Source organism: Durio zibethinus, chromosome 11 (genome assembly GCF_047325235.1).
Source record: "Durio zibethinus cultivar Kanyao isolate XHJ-2024 chromosome 11, ASM4732523v1, whole genome shotgun sequence".
Classification (NCBI taxonomy): Eukaryota; Viridiplantae; Streptophyta; class Magnoliopsida; order Malvales; family Malvaceae; genus Durio; species Durio zibethinus.
The window spans coordinates 22,376,795-22,399,336 of NC_143172.1; the positions used below are offsets into that span (position 1 = coordinate 22,376,795).

Sequence of the window (22,542 nt, forward strand, 5' to 3'; positions counted from 1 at the left end):
AGTAGCAGTTTGTTTTGAAACATTTTGTGAACAAAATATCAAATCTTAGCAGTTTTATACTATATATTTAGTCAAAATTTCCAAGATCATATTTTTATTTTTCTATAGAAACGAAGTAGCATTTTATTACTCGGATTCATAAAATAAGGAGAGATAATATCTCATATATAGAAAAAAAAAAAAAAAAAGACAATAAAGAGGCATCAGATATCTCATATATAAAAAGAGAGATCAAAGTAAATGAAAAAATAAAAGAAGGTGAAGAGAATGAATACATTCATTAAGATAACTTCTTAACTTGCTTGTCAAATATTAGCAACTTTAACCAATTCTTCTCGTTTTTGAAAAATGCAAAATGCTAAAACAACACAATAAATTTGACTAAGATATCAATATATATATAATCAATGAAGTTGATAATACATTATTTTTGTCACCCATTTTATGAAATAATTGTTTTCATACATTTTAACATTTATTTGAAGTTTTGAGCTCAAACTGAATTTCAAACTTTAAATTTAAAATCAAATTCGAATTTAAATTTAATACTCAGAATCTTCTATCAATTACACCTGTAATCAAAATCACAGACCAGCACATAAATCTTATTGATTTTAATGGGCTAATTTATAGAGCTTCAAAAGTAACTTGAAAGAAACTTCTTCGCTTATCAAATGTTGCATTACCAACCATCAAACCTCTTATAGCGTGATTCCTCATTTTTTCTTTTTAATAAAAAAAAAAATCACAAAAGAAAAGCTAAACTGAGATAGTCAGATCACTAGTGGTCCTTGCTGTTTATCCTAAGAATTGTCAGTTTACGTTTATCAAGAGGATATCGAGCTACAAGTGAAGGTTTCTGGGTTTGTAATTCACAAGACAAAATCATTGAGGCTACCATATCAACTCGGGTTTTGTTGTAGACAAAATGAACAATATCAAGACTGGACTCCTACACTAATGCAATTCTTTTTGTTATGGCTACCGAATTGTGTTAAAGCTATAGGTTTCATAATTGTTAGAATTTAGAAGCAATTCAAATAATTCACCATCAGAATTACGTTTGCTTTCAAAGGAACATCTATCTTTTGATCAGTCTCAAGCCTCATCTACCACCGTAAAAATTACACGTTCAGTAGCTGAATAATGATAGAAGTAAAACAAATGCCAACGATCAAGATTTCCATAATAACTCACTCCGTGACTGTAACTGGACAAGGTCAAAATGATCTTTGACTGCTCATCTTATGCAGATAACGCCAACGGATTCAACTGTCACTGTTAATTTTTTGGTCTCTCATGAACAACTTTATCAGCATGACGACTAGTGAGTATGCATGTCCATCAAATCATCTAGCTACATGAAAACATTGACATTTATGCCAGTGACATAAAAATAAACAAAAACCAGACCAAAAGCATTCAGAAAGGAAAGACTATTCACCATAGATTAGGAGTTATCCATAATGTATTTCAACGAACTTGATCATTGGATGCTCTTAAGCAAATGCTCCACCATAATTATCTGCTGCGCTCCACTTAGAGATTCTGAGTTCATGATTGCATTAGCAACAACTACAATGGTATCTGGAGAGGCAGCATTCACCTACAATACAGTAAGGATTTTTAAGGAGTAGTGATAGTGTTACAAAAATTTTAGAATAAAAGTTTAACTTGTATTTAGAAAACAAAAATCAGTTAATGAAAAGATGTCTAAATTGAGTTTTTCAGGTGGCACAATAATAGAAAGAAACTGTTAACATTTTAAAACTCGAAAGATACAGCTTAACCAACTGCAACAAAAATTACTGCCTCCAAAATCATACCCAAACCCGGCCATTTAAGCCAACAGCTATTTCAAAGGATAGTTTCTTGCCAAGAGCCTCAAGAACCGGACATGTTGGTGAACTTAACAGCCTGTAAAGCAAAAGGGGAAACGATGACCAAGAAAATTATTTCATCCAAATGAAAAGTTTAAAAGCTACCTAGATGCCTTTAAGAGAAAGAGAGTCAAGATGGCAACTGATAAAAGTAGAAAGTTAAGTATCTCAAATGAATAAAGGGCGACTCACTTTCTTGATAGGCCAGTTGAAGTTTCAAACATGTATCCATCTTTGAGGGGGCCAAATTCAGCTGCTTTTCCGCCGGCTATACATAACAAAGACATTAAAGGCAATGTACAACAAAACTAAGACATTTACAAGGAAAAGATGCATTGGTTATGACAAATATAAGGCATGTTAAAAGACATTAAAGATACATGCATACAAAACTAAGACATTTACAAGGAAAAGATGCATTTGCTATGACAAATATAAGGCATGTTAAAAGACATTAAAGATACGCGCATACAAAACTAAGACATTTACAAGGGAAAGATGCATTTGTTATGACAAATATAAGGCATGTTATTAACTAACCATCAGTGCAGGACAATTCAGGGTTCATGCCAAAGTTTGCCTTAACAACCCGAAGATAAAGAAGAGTACCAACCTGTAACAATACAAAAAGAAGCAGAGCTGAAACAAGATATCACATTAATAATTGAAAACACACGCACAAAAAATTCATAAAACAATCCATTTCTAATTTGTAACATCAAATTTTGCAAGAATTTATCCTTTGCGTTTCCAACAAAAGCTTCCTTCATTAATCTCAAAACATTGTCTGTGAGTGTGCATAACACTTTTGGAAACGATGGAATGTTAATGTCTAAGAAGATAACAAAAAGTCTGCATTGGAGCATTGCCGTACAGAGAAAGGAAATTCAGTTGAAATATGATACTTGCATAAATACACTCTGCAATACTCCGAATTTTGCCATCTAAAACTTTAATAAGGTTACACAGACATCAATAAATTAGTGATGCTATGCATGATTCTGGAAGGTCCAAGGTTCAAACAAGATAAATGGGCTTGCAGCCTCCTAGCAAGCCATGAGTTACTATGGCAAGGCAAACTTTAATAAGGTGTAAATACTTTCCATCTAGCAAGGAAAGTTTCCTCAGCAAATAATGTACCTCTCCCAAGGTACAATCCAATCAATCGCATTGAAAAATGCGATTGAATTATGAAAAGTGATTCAGAACATGAGTTACTATGGCATAGGCACATCTAGATGAAATACAATAGCTTTGTAATAATTAATGAAACATGACCTGAAAGTATTCAGACCTCAAACTTTGGTATATTCCTTCTGGTCCCGCCTTCAAATGCAAGCACAGGCAGAAAGCCCACTGCAGGTCCTTTGACGTCAATAAGAAAATTCTGGAGGGAGAAAAGGCAAAATAAAATAAGGAACAAGAAAACGTAGTTTACAGTTCAGAAAAATAGGTTTACCTTCTGAAATTATGAAATACAAGGAAATGGATCTGTATATAAGCAACTCACATCAACATATGGATCATTACAACTAGAGAGGACATGGTAGACGACCGGATTCAAACAAGGTACAATATATAATTAGTTTTAAAGCAATAAATGTTTTCCTGTGTTAGTTACTTCAAGTTGAAGAATATAACAGAGGATGCGTCAAATAATTTCATCCACCTAATTTCATTCTTTCTCCTTTCATCATGAAACCCAAACAAGTTTCACTATACAAGGTGACTCTGACAGCGGCAAAGCTGCAGCAGTTGCCTTGATAGCATGGCACCATGCTGCGGGAGTTGCACCAGTGGTCAAATTCTCTCTTCATCATAAAATAGGAAATAGATTCCTGTTTAATTAAATATGTCCATTAAGGTGAGAAATGCAAGCCTGGTTACATGAAAGAAAATCAGATTACTGCTACCAAAATCAGAAAATAAAAGCCAACCTTGCACTTAGTCACAGAAAATTATGAGATACACAGGAAAGCATTTTGTGCAAAGTCACAGTTATTAGATGAAAATCTTCATAAGAACTTGCCAATGAATAACTCGTGCTTCTCCTTAAGTATAGTCTCTAAACTTTCTGGTTTCAATAGGCATCAGAAATTTGGGCAATTTTCCTCCTCTCTAGTTCACTTATCAAGTGAGCATGGATAATTCAGATAGCCACTTGAGAGAAGCATAGCCAGATTGTTAGGCAGTAATACATCTTCAAACCAATAGCATGAGGAATTCAAATTTGAATCAATTTTTATCACATTAAATCAAATTTTATATGTCCTCCCTATTTCATTGTTTACCATACCAAATACTCCATTTTCAGCTAAGAACCTCAACTAACCTCATTAAGCCTTTTCTGATTGAATCAACAGTTTGCTCATGGTGCAAGACAAGCACACATATAATGGGCTTTTGCCATCTTTGTCACTCCATGCACATCCTTCTATTGAAGTTGAGATGCAGAAGGATAAGAAGGCAATTATACAATAGAAACCAAATTTGACAAAGTACAAAAGCAGTATCTAATGTGGAGATTTACTGCTTTTCTAAAAACTGATGAAACACTACTAAATTCTACTGAAAAACATTTATTCCTTCTTCATTCTCATAAAATCTCATCTGTCAAAATTTTCATATTAAATCTGTGGAATTCCAATATGATCATTGTGAATAAGCTTGTATCAATTGTACATCAACACTTCTCTATGATCATATCATACTATCTTCTTTTGCTTTTCACTATTCCATTGAAGAGAATAGACAGACAATTATAATAAGGCACTATTAACATAGCTGGACTTTCATTTTTCCCTTGTCCTGCATGCAAAGACAGTTGCTTCCTCTCTTTTTGTGAGCCTTATCACAGAACAGTGTCATCTTTCACTCTTCATCGAGAGAAGGAAAAAAAAACACTCTTAACTCTCAATTTCCTTGCATAATCTATTTCACCCTCTCAAATACTCCATAAGTAAAGAACCAAATTGATTTCACTCTCTTGAGACACCCATCAGAATAGAATGCAAACACAAATATTTCATATAATACAAAAGACAAAAGTGAATGCTGAACTATTTCAAGTGTAGCTCACAACCAAATAAGGACTTACATCTGCTTTAGAGTCCACCACAATACCAAGAACAGTATCTTCCACGCAAGGCACATACTGTTTAAAGAAATAGCCATATTACAACTCTATGATGTTGAAAAGAAAGGGCGCACAGTAATCAAAAGCTTTGTACTAACATCAATCAATAATGCAGCATTCACTCATTTTTCTAATAATTAAGGAATTAATAAGTATGAAACTGACCCTTTTCTGAGAATAATAAGTATGAAACTGACCCTTTTCTGAGAACTTTCAACCCAGTATTTATTTGGTTTCGAGAACCTAAGTGTTCCGGCCTTCATCGCAGAAATAGCATCACAATCCTAGGAAAAATGAAAATCCACCACTTCTCATTAACATTCACTAAAGAAACGTTTTAAAGCCCAAATAAAAAAGATACAGATAGAAAGAGATAGAGAAACAGACAGACCTGACGGAGACCACCTCCTAGCTTGATGGTCTGGTTGGTCATGGAGGAGAGGTCGAGCACCACATCCCCTGGAACCTAAACGCGCCTCAAAAACAAAACAGCGGTTTGTGTTCATACATACACACATACATATCTATATATATAAGAATAAAATCAACGAGAATTAAAAAAATAATTCAAAATCGAAAGAGAGGCAAATTAAAAAAAAAATTTACAGAAAAAGATTACTTACCACTGTCGAATCAATGAAGCTTGCCGGCGAATTGGATTGCTTCTGTTCCATTGAAAATCCAAATTATTCTTTCTCTTTTTCTAGTTCGAAGCTGCCGCTACTGCCAAACGAGCGGAATTGGAAGGAGTTCTTCTTATGACCTCCGGATTTCGGCTTGGAGAGTGAAGCTCAGCGTGAAAGAAACCCCCTTTATGAGATACTTTAAAACGCAGCGTTTTGTACCTGCCAGCCAAAAAGGTGAACTCGAAATACGGGGTTTTACTTTAGTTTGGGACTGAACTAGTTTCGATTTTGACGTCTCTTCTACGACTACGAGTAAAGTAGGCTGAAATGGAAGGTATGAAAGTATTCAATCACCATTCATTTCACCTACAGAGTCACTCTACTGATCAACAAAAGCTTCAATTGTTTTCTACGGTACCTCTTTATTCCAGAAACGTTTCTTTTATCAAAAAACCATCTTCAATTTCTAGCAATTCTCAAACTCTATTCACTTCTCTCAATTTCCTTGAAACCCCATCTCAGAAACCACAAAACAAAAGTGGGTTTTTAAGGAATAAGCTTATTACGGAGTTTACAGTACATGGATTGTTCGAAGATGCTATAAGGGTTTATGTTAGAATGCTTCAAAATGGTTTTCAAGTTCAAGATTTTAAGTTCTTTCCTTGTTTGATTAAAGCATTCGGGGGACTTTCTGATGTTAAAAGAGGCAGGCAAATCCATGGGCATGTATTAAAGTCAGGATTTTTAGCTGATATTTATGTTGTGAATGCGCTTTTGGGAATGTACTTTAAATGTGGGGAAATTAAGGATGCAGTTCAAATGTTTGATAAAATGAGTGAAAGAGATTTGGTTTCATGGAATTCCATGATTTCGGGGTTCTATCAATCAGAGGATTACTTGGATTCGTTGATGATCTTTAGTTTGATGGTTAAGGAACATGGGGTGTTCCCAAATCGGGTAGGTTGTCTCTCTGCTCTCTCATCATGTGCTTCAACTGAGTCATGGATTCTTGGTAGAGAAATTCATGGATTTGTTGTGAAAAATGGATTGGAAAGTGATGAGTTTTTGGTTAGTGGATTGATTGAAATGTACATGAAATGTGGAGATCTAAGAAATGCTGAACATGTTTTCAGGAGTATAGTTAATAAAGAATTAGTGAGAATAAATACTGTGATTTGGAATGTGATGATAACGGGGTATGTTTCTAACGAGTGTTTGTATAAGGCTCAGGAATTATTTGTTGAGATGTTGGAGTTAGGAATTAAACCTGATTCTTCAACAATGGTGGCTGCTTTAGTTTTGTGCTCACGGTTACCTGATTTAAGTGTAGGAAAACAAATCCACGGATTGATACTTGCATTTGGATTAGAAAATGACACCAGAATTCAAACTGCTCTTATAGAGATGTACTTCAAATGTTGTCGTCCTGAATCTGGTTTGAAAATCTTCAGAAGATCTCATAATGATAACTTGGTAATGTGGGGAGCAGTTATATCAAATTCTACTCAGAATGATTGCCCCTTTGGGGCAGTGGAATTGTTCTGTATCTTTATGTTAAAGCATGGCTTCCCTGATTCTCTGATGCTTTTGGCTGTGTTGCGGGCATGCTCATCCTTGGCTCTCAAGTCTAAAGGCATGGAAATCCATTGTTTAGCTGTTAAAACAGGATACATTTCTGATTTTTATGTTGGTAGTGCTCTAGTTGATATGTATGGAAAATGTGGAGATATTGAGTCTGCTCAAAATGTTTTTTCCAGGTTACATTGCAAGGATTTGGTCTCATGGAATGCCCTAATATGTGGATATTCTCAGAATGAGTGGGCTGATGAAGCTTTAGCATCATTTCGTGATATGCAGTGTGAAGGTCTTAGACCCAATACCGTAACAATTGCATGTATTCTCTCTATTTGTGCTCACTTGTCAGTTAGGGTTCTGTGTAAGCAGGTTCATTGTTTCTTAATACGGCAAGGCTGGAAGTACAATGTTCTTGTGAGCAATTCTCTAATTGCTGCTTATGCCAAATGTGGAGACGTCAATAGCTCATGGATTATATTTGAGAATATGCATGAAAGAAATCCAGTATCCTGGAATACAGTAATATCTGCGTTAGGAATGCATGGCCACATGGACAAAATGTTTGTTTCCTTTGAAAGCATGAAACAAGCAGGCATGAAGCCTGACTATGTAACTTTTACAGCCCTTCTTTCTGCTTGCAGCCATGCTGGGAGGGTTGATATGGGATATAAATTTTTTCAAAGCATGGTTGAAGAATACAAACTTCAGCCTCAAGTTGAGCATTACACTTGTATGGTTGATCTCCTAGGACGAGCTGGCCACCTCAACCAGGCATATGATCTGATCATGGCCATGCCTTGTGACCCTGATGATCGTATCTGGGGTTCACTTCTTGGATCTTGCAGAAGTCACGGTGATGAAAAGCTGGCTAAGGTTGTGGCCAATCACATATTCAAACTTGATGCCACAGGTACTGGTTATCGTGTCCTCCTTGCAAATCTTTTTGATGATTTGGGGAAACCAAGTGAAGTTGTTAAGATTAGATCAGAAATTAAAGACATGGGGCTTAAAAAACAGCCTGGATGTAGTTGGATTGAAGTTGATAATAACATTCATATCTTTGTTGCGGGTGATTGTTCACACCATCAATCTGAAGAGATATATGCTGTGATAGAGAGTTTAACACTAGAAATAAAAAGGGCAGGATATATTCCCCATTTTCCCTTAAGAAGTCTAGCGCTTGATAACACCGATTTTTAATGTCTCTTTGTTAAGAATGACATGGTGTGGCATAATTGGGTGTGAACATGTTCATAGCAAATTTTACCGGAACATTCAAATATACTTGTAAATCTAATGGTAGGTTTCTTGTGCTGTCATTGGTGGCTATTTGCTTTCTGCCTTTAGAGGGATTCAGATATGAGACTAGGGACTGTAAAAAGAATTGTTGCCTATTTGGAGGCATTATTGAGCTCTGGCATCCCCTTCTCTATGTATCTTTGCTAGCGATTCTTTTTATCTTAGTGGATTTAAAGGTAAATTTTTGCTTGTTTGTTAACCCTTATTTTCTACATTTAGGTGTTCTGTTATTTTTCATCAGGATTATATTTTTACTTTTTCATACTATTCTATATCTGTTAAATTTTCTTTCTTAATGTATGCTGCTAGTGTAAAATTACTAATGCTGTGCTTATAGGGGCTACAAGATTAATTGTTTCTCAAAGCATTGTTTTGCAACTTGTAGGTTTCCCATGTAATGCACCAACAAACTGAATTTAAATCTTTGCCATTAATCACCAGTGTTTCCATCCTGAGAACCTCAAGGGGCAAGCTTTCAGAAAAATGTGAGTCACCCCAAAATTTTCTGCTTGCTCCTTTGCTTCTTTGGTTAATAAATCGATCCTTTTAACTTTTGTTCATCGAGCTGATCATAAATCAACAGCGCAGAAGTTGATAGCTGCTCTGAGAGCATCCTTAAGAGTGTTTGACTGATATCAATCCCAGCACTATTGTATATCCTTTTACATTATCAAGCGTCTGAAACCACTTAGATCAACCAGAAGAAGCAGCAGTGACCCTTTGGTTGTTGCATATCCTTTACATTATCTAGTGTCTAACTGCAGTGGGTACTGGAATGTTTGTTGGGAGTATTCGCCTATCCCCTCTCCCCCATGTTTCTTTTGGTTGAGGGTCGGCTGGTTGGGTTGAGTTTGTGACCAGTGACCTTTCAGAAATGACACACATACCAACCCTGGATCAGTTCCTCGCTAATTCGGCTACACAAAAGCAAGAAAACGCTGGACCTCCAGATGAACCTACTTTTGAAGGACTGGGAGAAAATGGAGCCTGTGTTCTTTTTGAGCATTAGGGTCAATACCTGATGATTGAGTGTTTTTTCAGTATTGAATAAACGAAAAAGCAAAAAGCAATTGTCCGGTCTGGAATCTTCTCCTCAGTTTCCCTATTATGATTAAATAAACCATGGAAGTTTACATCCTTGAATTTGTAAGAATCCAGATCAAATATACTTCAAATGAATTCTTCTATGTTTAAATTATCTTGAGATGACTGTTTGCGCACTCTCCTCTCGGTGAAATTTGTAGAGCTTATCATGACTTTATGTGGACCAGTAACCGAACACTTCAGTGGCTCCAGTCCTGTTCAGGTTACAACCAAACTGGGGAAAGTCATGAATTCAAGATAGCCTCAGCCTAGGTAGAAAGTAGAAACCTACGTTAACATCAAACACTAGCCTCCTCTAAAGGCCCTAAATCTTTACGAACTTTCGAATAAAAATGCGTCATTATTACGGCAGCTCATTACAGAGATCTGATCAAAGAATCTTTATTTACACCACTCTAAGCAGATCCATACATGCTTCCTTCAGCAGCTTATAAATAAATATAAATAATATCACAAGACGATTAGAAAATAATTTTAAAACAACCTTTAATCAAATATAGAATCACAATAAATAATACAACCAAAACTCTACCAGATACTTATTTCACCCCACTGACCACCCATTATACCCATCCCCAAGCCAAGAATCTAGCAAAAAACCAGTAATTTTCATTTCTTCTCTTCTTTTTCATTCATTCTTAATCACTTTAATGGGCCCTATAAAACATCATCTTCATTCATAGATACATAAATTCATCCTTATCACAACTTAATTCCCTTACCTTTCAAATTATGAGGGTTGGCATCAAGAAGGGTTTCTAATGATCTGGCTTTTCCGCTCCGAACTCTTCCTGCTTCCTTTAATAGTTCAGCCAACCTTTTCTTCTCATCATAAACCTCAGGATTTGCCGTCCCAAGTTTTTCCTCTCTCATCTGAACAACATACTCCAGTATTTCAATTGCATCATCCAACCTGTGTTAACAGCATATATCACAACAATGATCACAGAAAAGAAAGAGCATTAGAATTCTGATTAGAATTCATCAGCTGCCAGAAATAAGTATAATGGTATTTGTTCAGTTGAATATTTTCTACATTCATCATACCTAACCCAAGTAAAGTCAGATCATTAATAACTTAAAATCAAAGAAGTATTATCCATATCTTTCCCTCTTATTTCTTTTAAAATGAAAATGGGGGAAGAGTGTGAGTGTCGTGGATTTTGACAATCATGTATGGACATAAGATTGAGAGGAAAGGACCAGAAGAATAGCAAAAGTTGCAAACCTGCCAATTGCATCATAAGTGCCTGCAAGATTACTGTATACACCAAGCGTATCAGGGTGGTGAGGTCCACACTCTTGCTCCAGAATACTCTTGGCTTCTTCAAACAACTCAACAGCCTCATTAATAGCATAGCGTTGCACACAAGCCAGCCCCATTTGATTGAGAGCAATGCCAAAGAAGGCAGATTTCCTCTCTCCACATGCACGTAGCATTGAAATGGCACTTTTGAAGGAGTTGTAAGATTCTGAATAATTCCCCAACATGTAATACATTACTCCCATCTGGGCTTCAATTCCAGCTATTGTGCATTGCTGACCAGGGGCATCATTGTATATTTTTAAGGCCTTTTGTAGCAACTTGATTGCCTGGTCAAGGTCATTCATTGATTCATAAATAGCAGAAATATCTGTGAGGCCACTTGCAATCTCCTCTGGAGGGATCCCAGGCATAGGCTTTTCATAGATTCGGAGGGCATTCTCACAGTACGATTTTGATTCCCTTAATTTCCCTGTCCTGTTATACAAATCAGCCAACCGGACAAAGACAGACCCAATAGCTGGATGATTCTCTCCTTTGGCTGTCTTAAAAGCTGTGAGTGCTTTCTGATAGGCAAAAACAGCCTCATCATATCGAGCCAAAGATAAGTATGTGTCTCCAATGCTGCAATCAACAGAAGCCACCTCTGCCTCCTGGCCATTTGCCACCATGGCCATACTGGCTAAAACAAGATGCTCCAAAGCAGCTTCATGGTCTCCCTTTGTTTCACATATGAGACCCATGAGCCTCCTATCTGCTGCCTCTTCAAGAGAAGCCGGTGAACCATTCTCTCTGTGAATGTCAAGTGCCATTTGGCATAGCCTCTGTGCTTCATCAAATTGCAATGCCTGCACATGAGCTTCAGCCAGATACCTGCAGGTTTCACCAACTCTGGGGTCTGATTCTCCAAGAACTTGTTTCTGGACTTCAAAACCAGTGCTGTAACAAGATATTGAGTTTTCAAGCTGTCCTAGCATTGCATAAGTGTCACCCAACTGCATATGACCAGCAAACTTAGCCAGAGCATGCTCTTGGCCTTCCTCAATCACTGGAATCTCAATTGATTGCTCAAGAGGAGGAATTGCCTCATTGTACTGGCCTAGGCTGCAATATATTGCCGCAGCGACATGCAAACACATGACCAGTTCTAAACTGGGTTTTCCATTGGCGCAAAATTCATATGATTTTGCTGCTCGAAGTGATAATTCAAGAGCTTTCTGGGGATTGTCTCCTGAAGAAACCAAATCCCTTGCTTGTTTGAGTAAAAATGGTCCGAGATCAGGATTACCTAACCCTGACTCGGAAGCATCCTCAGTTCCATTTTGTAGCTTTGACCCTTTCCCTTTCTTCATGGATAAGACTCCTGCAGTTGATTTCTTTGGAGTCTTATTGTTCCGCTTACCAATGGGAGGTTTCTCAGGTGGACTTTTTCCCTTAAGACTGGGTTTTGTTGATGCTTCAGAGTCCAATTCTGACTGAGACGCTTTCTTCACATCACCTGAAGAAATGGATTTTACACCTGCAGCTTGGGTCTTGTCCAACTGCCCTGACTTCTTACCGCTAGATGAGCTTCCCTTCTTAACAGAGGAATTACTACGAGTATCATCTTCTGGTTTATCCACCTCCTCCTCTTGCATTATTTCAACTTCCCTCATCTCTCCTCCAACAAGATGGTGCAATTCTGAATCAATCCTCGACTCTTCACCATATGATCCAAAGCTCTGCCTGGAGGGTGACTGGTCAGAACTCTGCATATCACACACATTCTCATAAAGCTGCTCAATGGAGGTGTCAAACTGTGTCATCCCATTAATGGGGTGATCTGCACCATGAGGGCTTCGCAGACTTGACGTACTCTTAGTGGACTTGTTCAGACCTGAATTTTCCTTAAGATGTGCAGAACTCCCATTCACTTCATTCATCACTGCCTCTTCTTTAATTTCATCCATAATAAGACCGGGCATCGTTATGTACCAAAACCCAAAAAATTCCTAAACTTATCTGCACAAAAAAGTTTCAAACACAAACCAACCCTATCAAACAATTGAGACGCCAGATCCTAGCAGGAGAAAGCATAAAACTTTTACAACATATCCAATTTTACAGCAACCTACCAAAAAACAATACTAACTAAAAACAATATCAAACAACATCATAATAACATCAAAAGTTCGACCTTAAGTTTTAACTCATCATAACAACTTCTGATTGAAACTTGCTTCAATACCCAAAAAGCACATATAATAACAAGAGTCAATGCTCCTCAGTCAGATCTTCCAGAATCAAATCCGCCCAAATATTCAATAACTCATCAGCAAATAAAGAAAACTAATCATGCAAACCGATATAAATAAACAAGAAATAAAAAAATCCACAAATAATATCACAAAATATCAAGAAAATAATCGCAGTTGACCTGTTAGAAAAAAGGGAATAAAATGAAAAAATAAAGCCATGATAATACCTCAATAACACAGTCAAGAAAGAAGAAAAAACCAACAAACAAGGTGACATCTTTTCTGGGTTTTACATAATAAAGACAATTGTCAGGGGAGGGAAAAAGGGCTGTGTATACGCAGAGAAAAAATCTACCTTTTGGAGGCTTGGTATAAATAAAGCCGGAGCCTTGGAAAAGAGACAGAAGAGGGAAATATAGGGAAAGATAAAGGGCAAAAATGAAAAAATGAAGTTGCCAAGACAATATAAAAATGAGAGTGGGATTTGCAGGGTAAGAATGTCAGAAAGACAAGGGAGAAGGTGACGTCTTCCCAAACCCAGATCCCGCGCGGCCTGCAACCCACGACCTGTTTACCGTCTGTTTTTTCAGTTTTCATGTGTACTTTCCACGTGGCAAATTGTGATGGTCCATGGACTTTTCAGTTGCCCGATAATGCCCTTCAGTCAAGTTGGTATATGAAAGCGGCTTTGACTTTTTCATTGGGTGGAATGTTAGCTTTTATACGGACAAAGTGTCACAGTCCTGAAGTTTACTTCCCTTCTCTTACACTTGAAATATACTCCCAGCAAACTTGCTTCTCTTTCTTTCTTTCTTTTTTTTTCTTTTTTTTTAGGTTTAATTTTTTAAATTTTTTTTTTTTCACAGCTAAAATCTAATGCATTACCTTTTTTTTTTTAGTTTAATTTTACTGGTATTTTACTTTTTTTTTTCTTTTTTTTCTTTAATTATTACAGAAAGCAAGACATGAAGCACTGAGCCACCAACTTTAAAAAGCAGATTTGGTACTTTTCAGGATCTGCATGTAGTTCACCTCACTCAATTGTTATAGAAAATTGTTTCGAAACATGACCTTTTTTTTTTTTTCAACTTTGGGTCCTAGAGAACATGTAATAAATATATGCATTTGTCGGTGGAGCAAATTCAATGAACTTTCCTAGTGAAATATATAGTAATAATAATAATACTTAAAATTGTTTTATATTTTGATTAACTTTGATTCTTGATAGAATCATGATTAATTTCTTTTCAAATTCTTAGGATAGTATAGATATTAATAAAAAAAAATTTATTGATTTGATTAGTCAAGCATTTGAAAGGGCATGCAAGAGTAGGTATAATAAAAATGTGATCTCATCTCATCATACCGCAGAGGATGGCAGGATGACGAGAAACAAGATCTTAAATTCAAACAATCTCGAGTAGATAACCTGTTTAGTATGTCTATTTCAAAATGTTAATTTTTTTCACCCACTTTCTTTGGCTCCAATTTCTCCCCCATCCATTCAGGGGGAATGGTAGGGGCAGTCATCCAACACCCGCCTTCAAGCACCGGAAAATCTAAGAAGCCACGTCACTACACTTTTGCAACTCAAAATCGATTACCTGCCTCAGCTTTTGGGCGGTCATTTTTTATTTTTATTTTCTCGTCTAGCTTATGATCACAGGACACCTGAAAATTTTGGCTTCACACAGCAGACTTTTAGATCATCATTACAAGTACTACAACATTCCTTTCGAGAATTTTAGATGCTAAAGCCTAAAACCAAATTGTGAAGTAAAGGTCAATTATAGGGGGGAAAAGGTGCAAAACCTTTTGAACAAGTAGTTGGGGTGAGAGAGTTAAAGATCGGAATGATCTGTGGTATCCAATGATCATGGGAGTGTGGGAGTACCTAAGAAAAATTTTTTATATGATTAAAAAATTTTAGATATGTTATATGTTATTTTTAAAAATAATTATATTAATCAATTAAATTTAAATAAATAAATTTAAAATCATTTAAATTTAATTATTGGATCACATAGGGTTTGAACCCTCTTTTAGTCATCTCCATATGATCTTATGACATGATTTTGGCCACCCAAAATCTTACTTGTGACGATAAGACAGGGAATGTGAAGTAGCTGTCTCTTGATGCAGGCCAAGAATGATAGAGCACCAAATTCGGATTAGCTCAAATCATAATAAAAACAGAGACCTAACAACTCTCTTACAATTTATAAAATCACAACTGACAGCTGGCAATACTATAGATTTAAACACTTAATTATTATTTTTTTTATTTGTAGAAAGGAAAATGCGAATTCTGTTGTTTGAGCAGAAAATCACGCAAGGATCAACTTTTATGTACCATCCATAATGTAAGTTACAAACTTTTTATGTCGTGCATCTACATTATTAGATTAAAAATATGATCATATGAATGATCAACGCTGAAGCTTGAGGTCGGCAGAAAAACAAAAACGAAAAATCTCTATAATTTGACAGCTGTGAGATTTGAAGTTTGAACCCACGTCCTTTCGAACCAAATCTAAAACACACCTTTTCTTTACTGCTGTGAAAGCGGAAATTACGCATTCACAATAATTGATTCGGTGGTAGGGAAATTGCATTTCTGGTTGAACGAATTCATATTGTCGCATAAAATTTGAAGAAGGGAAATGCCGCAAATAAGCATAAAAATACCGATCAACGGAACTACTTCAGTTCCAATATGTATATAAAGTTCAATTTATCGTCTGAACCTACCTGAACAAGTAAAGAATACGGTACACTTAGCATCACACATCATTTAAGAAGACATCTTAGGTTTAAAAGCAGCAGATCAATAATGTCCAGCAATACATTTTGGTAGGCATCTCAAAATAGTATGATCTGGAGAAGGCTTATAATTTGAAAAAAATTCCGGATCCTCTTCAAGGGACTCTGCATAACTTTCCAAAATCGAAACTATCTCATCAAACTGTGGTCGTTTGTCTGGATTGCTTGACCAGCATCGGTTGACGAGATGACTAAATGCAAGAGGACATGAGGAGGGTAGCAGCGGTCTAGCATTCTGCATAAAACCGAGCAGATATAAGATGAAGAAAATCATTTTACATATTATTATTTAAAACCTCATGAGAACAGAACACCAGTCGTCCAACAGTCCTGCCCATGCCCCTCTGAGAAAATTCAGGAATGAGTGATGTTTGTAGTCACTATACATGTTAGGTTAAACATGAAGTAATAGCAGCTCCAGATAAATAACAATAGAAGTTTATGCAGCTACTCTTATGCTGATGCTTAAGGGTTCTGTATTTTATTCTATGAAAGGCAGGATAGGAGCTCAAGATAAGATTTTATGCACAATTCTAAAAGCACTCTAAGTCGACAGCCTAACATAAATGGCAAGAAAGTATCACTCAAACACTAGAAAAACGTGTTTAATGTTGTCACCTGTAACCTGTAACAAACTGCATTGCATCATAGAGTCACAGGTTACAGCACAACCTGCCACCTATATTTTACTCCCTATAATTTATGGTGCTTAATTCCACAATTCTTATCAGCTTCCATATTTAGTGAATTATTTTCATTTAGATTTGAAAGTTTTTCACAATCTAAGACACTACATTACAAATTAATCAAAGTTAAAAAGAAAACCACTATGCTTAAATTATAAAAGCACTTGATTCAGACCAATGACACTCTAAATATTTAATCACTTGAAGGAGTAAATCAAGTGTCATCAAAATTATCTATGCTTTTTATTATGCCTAACACTTCTCTCTGTTATTAGCAACACCAATGCCGTGAAAATCAGGATTCAGGAAACACGGTTTGGAGAAAAGAGTGGAGGGAAAAGAGAACAATAAACAATGAGAAAATATGATAGGGTGCTATGATTGAGCAAATTATCTGCATTTATATATGCATATGTCATGCACTCACAATGAATCAGAAAAGATATACAAAGACCTTTATATCACAAATAGCTAATAGAGACTTGCAAAATTAGCATATAATATCCATGCATAGAATGCAGTCAACGCACCACTTACTGCAGACAAAATGGCACATTAAACCAAGCACAATACAGCCACCCATTAAGAGATTTGTTAAACCAAAGCATATTTACTCTATCGTATATTCAGCAACACAGAAAGTTTGCATCATTCCCATAGTTTGGGAGAATTACTATTACTATACTGCCTTTGTCATGGTGAATCCATCTCTATCTCACATGTTAACACCAGAAAATAAACTATTAACATTCAGCCCATCTTTACCAACAAAAAAGCAAAAGTACCCCTTTTGACATTGTTTAACTTGATTCTACTGAAATACTCATTTACAGCAAGCCTGCTGTCTAAGAAGTTTAAAAGGCCACAAGAAATTGCTGGTTATTAGGGGTTAAGAAGCTACGTTTAATAGGAAAAGAGACTGATGTAAATAAATCTGTGGTTGCAACAAAACCTTTTTTTTTTCTTTTCTTTAATTTTGATGAATAAGTGAGAAGGTGTTCCATTTACAGGTTAACACTCAAGAGGAGTATGCCAGCAATCAGGATAAAGATAGATTTGCCTCTTGCACTCACTTCATTACCAACTGAAAATTATTTTAGATGCTGCATCAATGCCTTCCATATTCTTTCACAATGATTAGTGCTACCATCTCCTAATTATAGGTTTAAAGGTCAATAATTAATTCATGCATAATATGGGCTAAAATCTTCACATGTATGGCTAATATCAGCCCAAAGCAATAAGAAAAAGGGTACACTGTCCTACAAACTATTTCCAAGTTCTCTATAGTCAAGTCATATCCTCTATCAAGTTGTGTGATTTCTTTGTAAACTTAAAAAGGTTTACAGACCTACTTATATTCATGGCACTTCATCCAACTTCAATCATATTTAAGCATCTAATATTTCTCAACTTCTCTTGCCTTGGCATCATGCCATGTCCTAATCATCATACTGGGTTTTATTATTTCATATCCTCATTTCATAATTAAGGGATATAAGGCTTAGTTTGTTGTTGCTGTTGTTGTATCCTCATTTCATAATTATTTTATTCCTAATTCCCAATAATCAGTTCCCCAAAGTTAAGTTTTTAATATGGCTTTATTAATAAGATTTTTCACATACTTCAAGAAGTTTGACACTACATCTGCATCATATATTATTCTACTCTATGTTAGCTTAAAAGAAAGAAACTATCTTCAAGTCTTTTTCCCCCAACCACATCATAAGAAGACAATTTTCAGACATTTAATTTTGTTAAGGTATCACCTAGCTAGAAAAGGTAAAATTTTTTAAGTAGAGAACAACATCAAATCAAATTCTCCTAAAGCATTACTTCAACATAATATTAGCATATTAGCACTTCCATTATGAGAAAAGGGAAAGGAAGATGGGCGGAATCTCATATGTGTAATACTAATAAGTTTCCGAGAATGCTCCCCAACTGTCTTCTTCATATGTGAGTTAGATAACTCCTAAATATAAATTAGATGAAGTCATCACCATCCAGCTTCCTATTTCCTATATAATTGATGAATCGGTATTAATCCATGACTTTAATAAAGAAAAAAAGAAAAGAGAGAGAGAGATATAAAGGAAAAAATAAAACAGCTAGCCATGGGCCAAAGGTAGAGAATCTTAATAACATGGAAGCTTCGTAACAAGAATGAGCAAGGTACTTTACCTTTTGGCAGACTGCAAATGCAGCTTGTTCTGGAGTCATGTTGTCAAATGGTGTCAGAGCTGTTAAAAGCTCCCAGAGGACTATACCAAAACTGTAAACATCAACTTTCTTTGTATGGTGTTTCTCTTTAATCATTTCAGGTGCCATCCAACGATATGTACCTGTAAATCCCTTTGCACTACCGCACTGAGATTCCAAGCACGAGATACCAAAATCTGCCACCTTCACACACATATCTTCTCCGAGGAGTAAATTTTCTGATTTGAGATCCCTGTGAAGTATTCCTTGTGAATGAAGGTACTGCATCCCACGTGCAATGTCAAGAGCTAGTTTTAGAACTAAGTTAAGTGGGACTGAATATGGCTCCTGCTGATGCAGGTACTTTTTTAATGAGCCACCAGCAAGATACTCAGTTATTATGCAGAACACAGGTGGCTTCTTACAGGCTGCAACGAACTGATTGGAGGATAAAGTAACAGCAATTAGTTAATTATTAAGAGAATGGAAGCACCAAGCTTTAAAATATTAAGACCAGCAGTTGCTTGTCATGCAGAAAAAGTTTAGGTTATTATACTGCAATTTATATATATGATTGCTGGCATGCTAATAGACAGTAAGAGGCATGAGCTTTGTAGGTTTAAGCTATTCAGACTTTCTCTTCATTCTTTTTCGGTTTTGAATATTTCATGATCCCCAAGGGAAAAAAGGAGAGGATGGGGGAATCCGTTCCTTGTCATACAAAAATGTTCAAGAATTTAACTTATTTTAACGCCATAATTCGGATGTTAACACCAAGAACATCAAAGATATAACATTTTGCATCTGAAAATTCCCTGAGGTGAGCGTTAGTAAGCCAGACTATGAAAAATAACTCTTTAGTGATAACAACTAATTGCTAGGACAGGAATCCGCAGCTGAATTTACCAAAATCTAAAGCCTATATGCAAGGGGGACAGAATTAATAACTACATCATAATTCATGACTGCGCCTCAAGTGATAAGCCTAAATATGTGGCAAGCACATTAGTTGTTCATTTCACTGCCTTTCGCCATTCCACCCAAAAAAAAAAAAAAAAGCAAATAAAAATAAAATGAAAAAAATTTCTAACCTCCATAATCACAGTGGCTGACCTTTAGAGAATTCAAAGTTAGGCTAATATCTTGGGAACTGGTTTGCCTACATTAAAACAATCAATTTAAGATAATAAAAAACACCTCTGGGCCTTTCCCATCAGGCATCATCTCACTACTGGGACTTAATTATTCTATCTTATGGGCAAATCTGGTTCCCAAGCCAGACTTTGGCAAAAAATGACAAGGTTTTATCAAGGCTAGCAGCGGGCAAGTTGAAGGAATCCACATTGCATGGCCAAATCTGGTTCTGAAGCCAGACTTTGGCAAAAAAAGACAAGGTTATATCAAGGCTAGCAGTGGGCAAGTTGAAGGAATCCACATAGCAAGAGTAAGCGAATTCAATGCCACAGTAAGTTGCAACCCCCCCCCTCCCCCCCCAATCAAGAGGAGTGAAAGAGTAAGAGTAATAAATATTGCACATGGGTAATATGTCACGGATAAGTAAGATAAACAAGGCTCAATTAATGACAACAGAAGTAGTTCAACAGCGCACCTCCCCCCTCACCTCCGCCCCCCCCCCAAAAAAAAAAAAAAGGTTGCCAAATGGTAGGGAGAAGTGAAAAGGGTCACAAACTTGAACGAGAATAAGGCTACTTGAGCTGTATAGCCAAGTATTGGTATTGACCCATTTCAAAAGGCTAAATACATTTTAAGTTGGAATCTTATAAAGGGAAAATAAGCACATTCTTCCCTTGCAAAGAAAAGTAGTTTGATTCCCCCCAATTATTTTATAAGCTCAGTCTCATTCCTGCAAAGTTGCTTTCCTACCGGATGTCATGATCCATTAATTTTCAGCAGTCTTTTTCACTAAACTTTAACATGATATAAAGTTATGAACATGATCACAATAAAAACGCAAAATCAAAAAGCATATCACTACGTTTCTTGATGTCACCAACATCGCATTCTCCTCCCACCCCATCCCCCAATCCCACACTCCAAAATAAAACATACATTATTCCAACATAAATGGAAAACCATGATCCCTTTCAGCAGAAACATAATGGCAAAACAATACCTAGGAAACATGTAAACTTACAGTAATAATATTGGGATGCCTCAAATGAAAAAGCAAAGCCACCTCAGAAATGAACTGCTTCTCAAGATAGTTAGCCAAATTCTCATCCTCCTCAGGCTGGCTTATAAGTTTAATCGCCACATCCCTCTGTTTATATATCCCTCTGTAAATCCTACTATGTCTACCTGAAGCAAACTTGTTGCCAATAAACAACTGTGACATGTCAGCACTCCATTCTTCTTCTCCTTCTCCTTTTATCTCAGCACCAGAGGAAACCAAATACTTGGACCAAGAAACTGCTCTTCTGTATTCTCCAAGTGAAAGCCTCCTCTCTGACCTAACATTGTTTGAGATTTGCTTAAACCAGTAAAAATTCTTCATGGGTTAGCACTAAAACTGAAAGAAAATTGTCAAATCAACCCAATGAAGAACTGAAAAGAAGAAAAAAAAGAAAGAAAGCACTGCCCAGATTTTGTGGCAAAAAATGTTTGTTTTAAACGTGAGCCCAATGCTTGAAGTTTTGAACTTGGAAATTGAATGAAGGTTTCACATCTAGCTACATTTCGAAAATGCTAAAATTTATGGGTTATGATTATGAAAACATATCTGCTAGTATCTCTATAATTCAAACTACAAGCGTCATAATTGGAATTAAACCCTTGTATTTTGAAACAGAAAAACTCGACGAAAGTAAAACAAAAACAGAAGTATTGTAGCTCAAAAATGAAGCTTTTTCCTGTCTTCGTTTTCCTAAGATGATAAAGCAACCCCTTTTTCGTTCTTACAAAATCTCAAAGCCTCAACTCAAAAATCAAACGAAAAGGACAAGGGTGGACGGCAGGAACCCATTCAATGAAATTTCCCTTTTTATTTAAAAAAAAAAAAAAAGGCAGAAAGCTAAATCAATAGAAGTTGGTTTGTTGATAAACCAAAGGTTAAAGCAAATGTAAAAATGGAAGCCATGCAGAAAACTGAAGACCCTGAAAACTATTTTGGGTGGAAATCTTTTTCCAGGGCTTCAAAGCTTCAAACAGATAAGAGAGAAAAAAAATAAGAAAAGGATCAGAGAGGAGAAAGAAAGAGTCGGTTGGGGGTTGTTGTTGATTATGGCGTGCAGTAAAACTCAAAAAATAAACATAAAAAAGAAATTATACAACAGCTAGTAAAATAAAATATGAAAAAGAATTCTCTCCCTCTTTTTTTTTTTTTTTTTTTTTAATTTGGTGAAGAGAGCTTGCTTAGCTATGGCTATGCTTTATCTGCTACTTGGTGCTTACTTCGGTTGAAGAGCCGTTGAACATTGACAACGTGAGAAGATCCACTTTTCAGGAGACAATCTGGGTCTTCTTGATTATGACTTCTGTCATTCTTTTTTCTCCGTTGCCCCTCTTTCTCTCTTTATTTTCTTACGCTGCCATTCCTTCTTTTTCCATTCTTGCCTCTCTCTCTCTCTCTCTGCTTAACTTTTTCCAAATTGCCGATACCGTCCCTTTCCTCCATCAAACTCCAAAAAATTCTTCACTTGCAATATATATCTTTGTCCATGTAAATTTTAAACAAATTAATAGAAAACTTG

The 22,542-nt window shown here is 36.1% G+C and overlaps 4 protein-coding genes across 16 annotated transcripts; 1 reads left to right on the forward strand and 3 right to left on the reverse strand.

Annotated features, from left to right (window-relative positions):
• Positions 1–1,035: 1,035 nt before the first annotated feature.
• On the reverse strand, positions 1,036–5,779 carry LOC111291434 (uncharacterized). Of its 3 annotated transcripts, none has more exons than XM_022883194.2 (10): positions 5,640–5,779; positions 5,408–5,482; positions 5,214–5,300; positions 4,978–5,034; positions 3,175–3,267; positions 2,421–2,493; positions 2,073–2,148; positions 1,827–1,917; positions 1,445–1,606; positions 1,036–1,353 (listed from the first exon to the last, which is right to left on the reverse strand). In XM_022883194.2, exons 1-9 carry the CDS (start codon positions 5,688–5,690, stop codon positions 1,487–1,489), a joined length of 723 nt encoding a protein of 240 aa, XP_022738929.2. In that variant the 5' UTR covers positions 5,691–5,779; the 3' UTR covers positions 1,036–1,353; positions 1,445–1,486. The 3 variants fall into 3 exon arrangements, with proteins under 3 accessions (XP_022738929.2, XP_022738928.2, XP_022738930.2); XM_022883193.2 differs by having other exon boundaries at positions 1,036–1,357; XM_022883195.2 differs by lacking the exon at positions 4,978–5,034 and having other exon boundaries at positions 1,036–1,357.
• LOC111291433 (protein KINESIN LIGHT CHAIN-RELATED 3-like) lies at positions 5,731–13,684 on the reverse strand. 9 transcript variants are annotated; one of them, XM_089768317.1, is made up of 4 exons: positions 13,349–13,461; positions 10,849–12,885; positions 10,343–10,533; positions 5,731–5,861 (listed from the first exon to the last, which is right to left on the reverse strand). In XM_089768317.1, exons 2-4 carry the CDS (start codon positions 12,846–12,848, stop codon positions 5,773–5,775), a joined length of 2,280 nt encoding a protein of 759 aa, XP_089624443.1. In that variant the 5' UTR covers positions 12,849–12,885; positions 13,349–13,461; the 3' UTR covers positions 5,731–5,772. The 9 variants fall into 9 exon arrangements, with proteins under 9 accessions (XP_089624443.1, XP_089624444.1, XP_089624446.1 ...); XM_089768318.1 differs by lacking the exon at positions 5,731–5,861 and adding an exon at positions 9,406–9,534; XM_089768320.1 differs by lacking the exons at positions 5,731–5,861; positions 13,349–13,461 and adding exons at positions 9,595–9,834; positions 13,477–13,684.
• Positions 5,880–9,712, forward strand: LOC111291432 (pentatricopeptide repeat-containing protein At4g21300-like). 2 transcript variants are annotated; one of them, XR_016346497.1, is made up of 3 exons: positions 5,880–8,127; positions 8,902–9,001; positions 9,100–9,236. XR_016346497.1 is itself a non-coding variant. In XM_089768316.1 (2 exons), exons 1-2 carry the CDS (start codon positions 5,970–5,972, stop codon positions 8,928–8,930), a joined length of 2,187 nt encoding a protein of 728 aa, XP_089624442.1. In that variant the 5' UTR covers positions 5,880–5,969; the 3' UTR covers positions 8,931–9,712. The 2 variants fall into 2 exon arrangements, 1 of the variants encoding a protein (XP_089624442.1); XM_089768316.1 differs by having other exon boundaries at positions 8,902–9,712.
• A 2,112-nt stretch (positions 13,685–15,796) lies between the features above and the next one.
• LOC111289793 (serine/threonine/tyrosine-protein kinase HT1-like) lies at positions 15,797–22,336 on the reverse strand. 2 transcript variants are annotated; one of them, XM_022881113.2, is made up of 3 exons: positions 20,988–22,336; positions 18,815–19,270; positions 15,797–16,179 (listed from the first exon to the last, which is right to left on the reverse strand). In XM_022881113.2, the coding sequence occupies exons 1-3, from the start codon at positions 21,345–21,347 to the stop codon at positions 15,949–15,951; spliced, it is 1,047 nt and encodes a 348-aa protein (XP_022736848.1). In that variant the 5' UTR covers positions 21,348–22,336; the 3' UTR covers positions 15,797–15,948. The 2 variants fall into 2 exon arrangements, with proteins under 2 accessions (XP_022736848.1, XP_089624447.1); XM_089768321.1 differs by lacking the exon at positions 15,797–16,179 and adding an exon at positions 17,609–18,651 and having other exon boundaries at positions 20,988–22,276.
• Between the last annotated feature and the right edge of the window lie 206 nt (positions 22,337–22,542).

Coding starts and splice junctions, on each gene's coding strand:
- LOC111291432 (XM_089768316.1), top strand. CDS start 5,970: ATGGAAGGTATGAAAGTATTCAATCACCATTCATTTCACCTACAGAGT. Junction 8,128..8,901: donor ATTCAAACTTGATGCCACAG/GTACTGGTTATC, acceptor TGCAACTTGTAG/GTTTCCCATGTAATGCACCA.
- LOC111289793 (XM_022881113.2), bottom strand. CDS start 21,347: ATGAAGAATTTTTACTGGTTTAAGCAAATCTCAAACAATGTTAGGTCA. Junction 19,271..20,987: donor GGCATCCCAATATTATTACT/GTAAGTTTACAT, acceptor TCCTCCAATCAG/TTCGTTGCAGCCTGTAAGAA. Junction 16,180..18,814: donor CATTTGCAGTCTGCCAAAAG/GTAAAGTACCTT, acceptor GGTTTTATGCAG/AATGCTAGACCGCTGCTACC.
- LOC111291434 (XM_022883194.2), bottom strand. CDS start 5,690: ATGGAACAGAAGCAATCCAATTCGCCGGCAAGCTTCATTGATTCGACA. Junction 5,035..5,213: donor TTGAAAGTTCTCAGAAAAGG/GTCAGTTTCATA, acceptor TTCTTTAAACAG/TATGTGCCTTGCGTGGAAGA. Junction 1,607..1,826: donor GCTTAAATGGCCGGGTTTGG/GTATGATTTTGG, acceptor ACTGTATTGTAG/GTGAATGCTGCCTCTCCAGA.
- LOC111291433 (XM_022883186.2), bottom strand. CDS start 12,848: ATGCCCGGTCTTATTATGGATGAAATTAAAGAAGAGGCAGTGATGAAT. Junction 10,534..10,848: donor ACTTATGATGCAATTGGCAG/GTTTGCAACTTT, acceptor CTGTTAACACAG/GTTGGATGATGCAATTGAAA. Junction 9,815..10,342: donor CAACCCTCATAATTTGAAAG/GTAAGGGAATTA, acceptor TAACCTGAACAG/GACTGGAGCCACTGAAGTGT.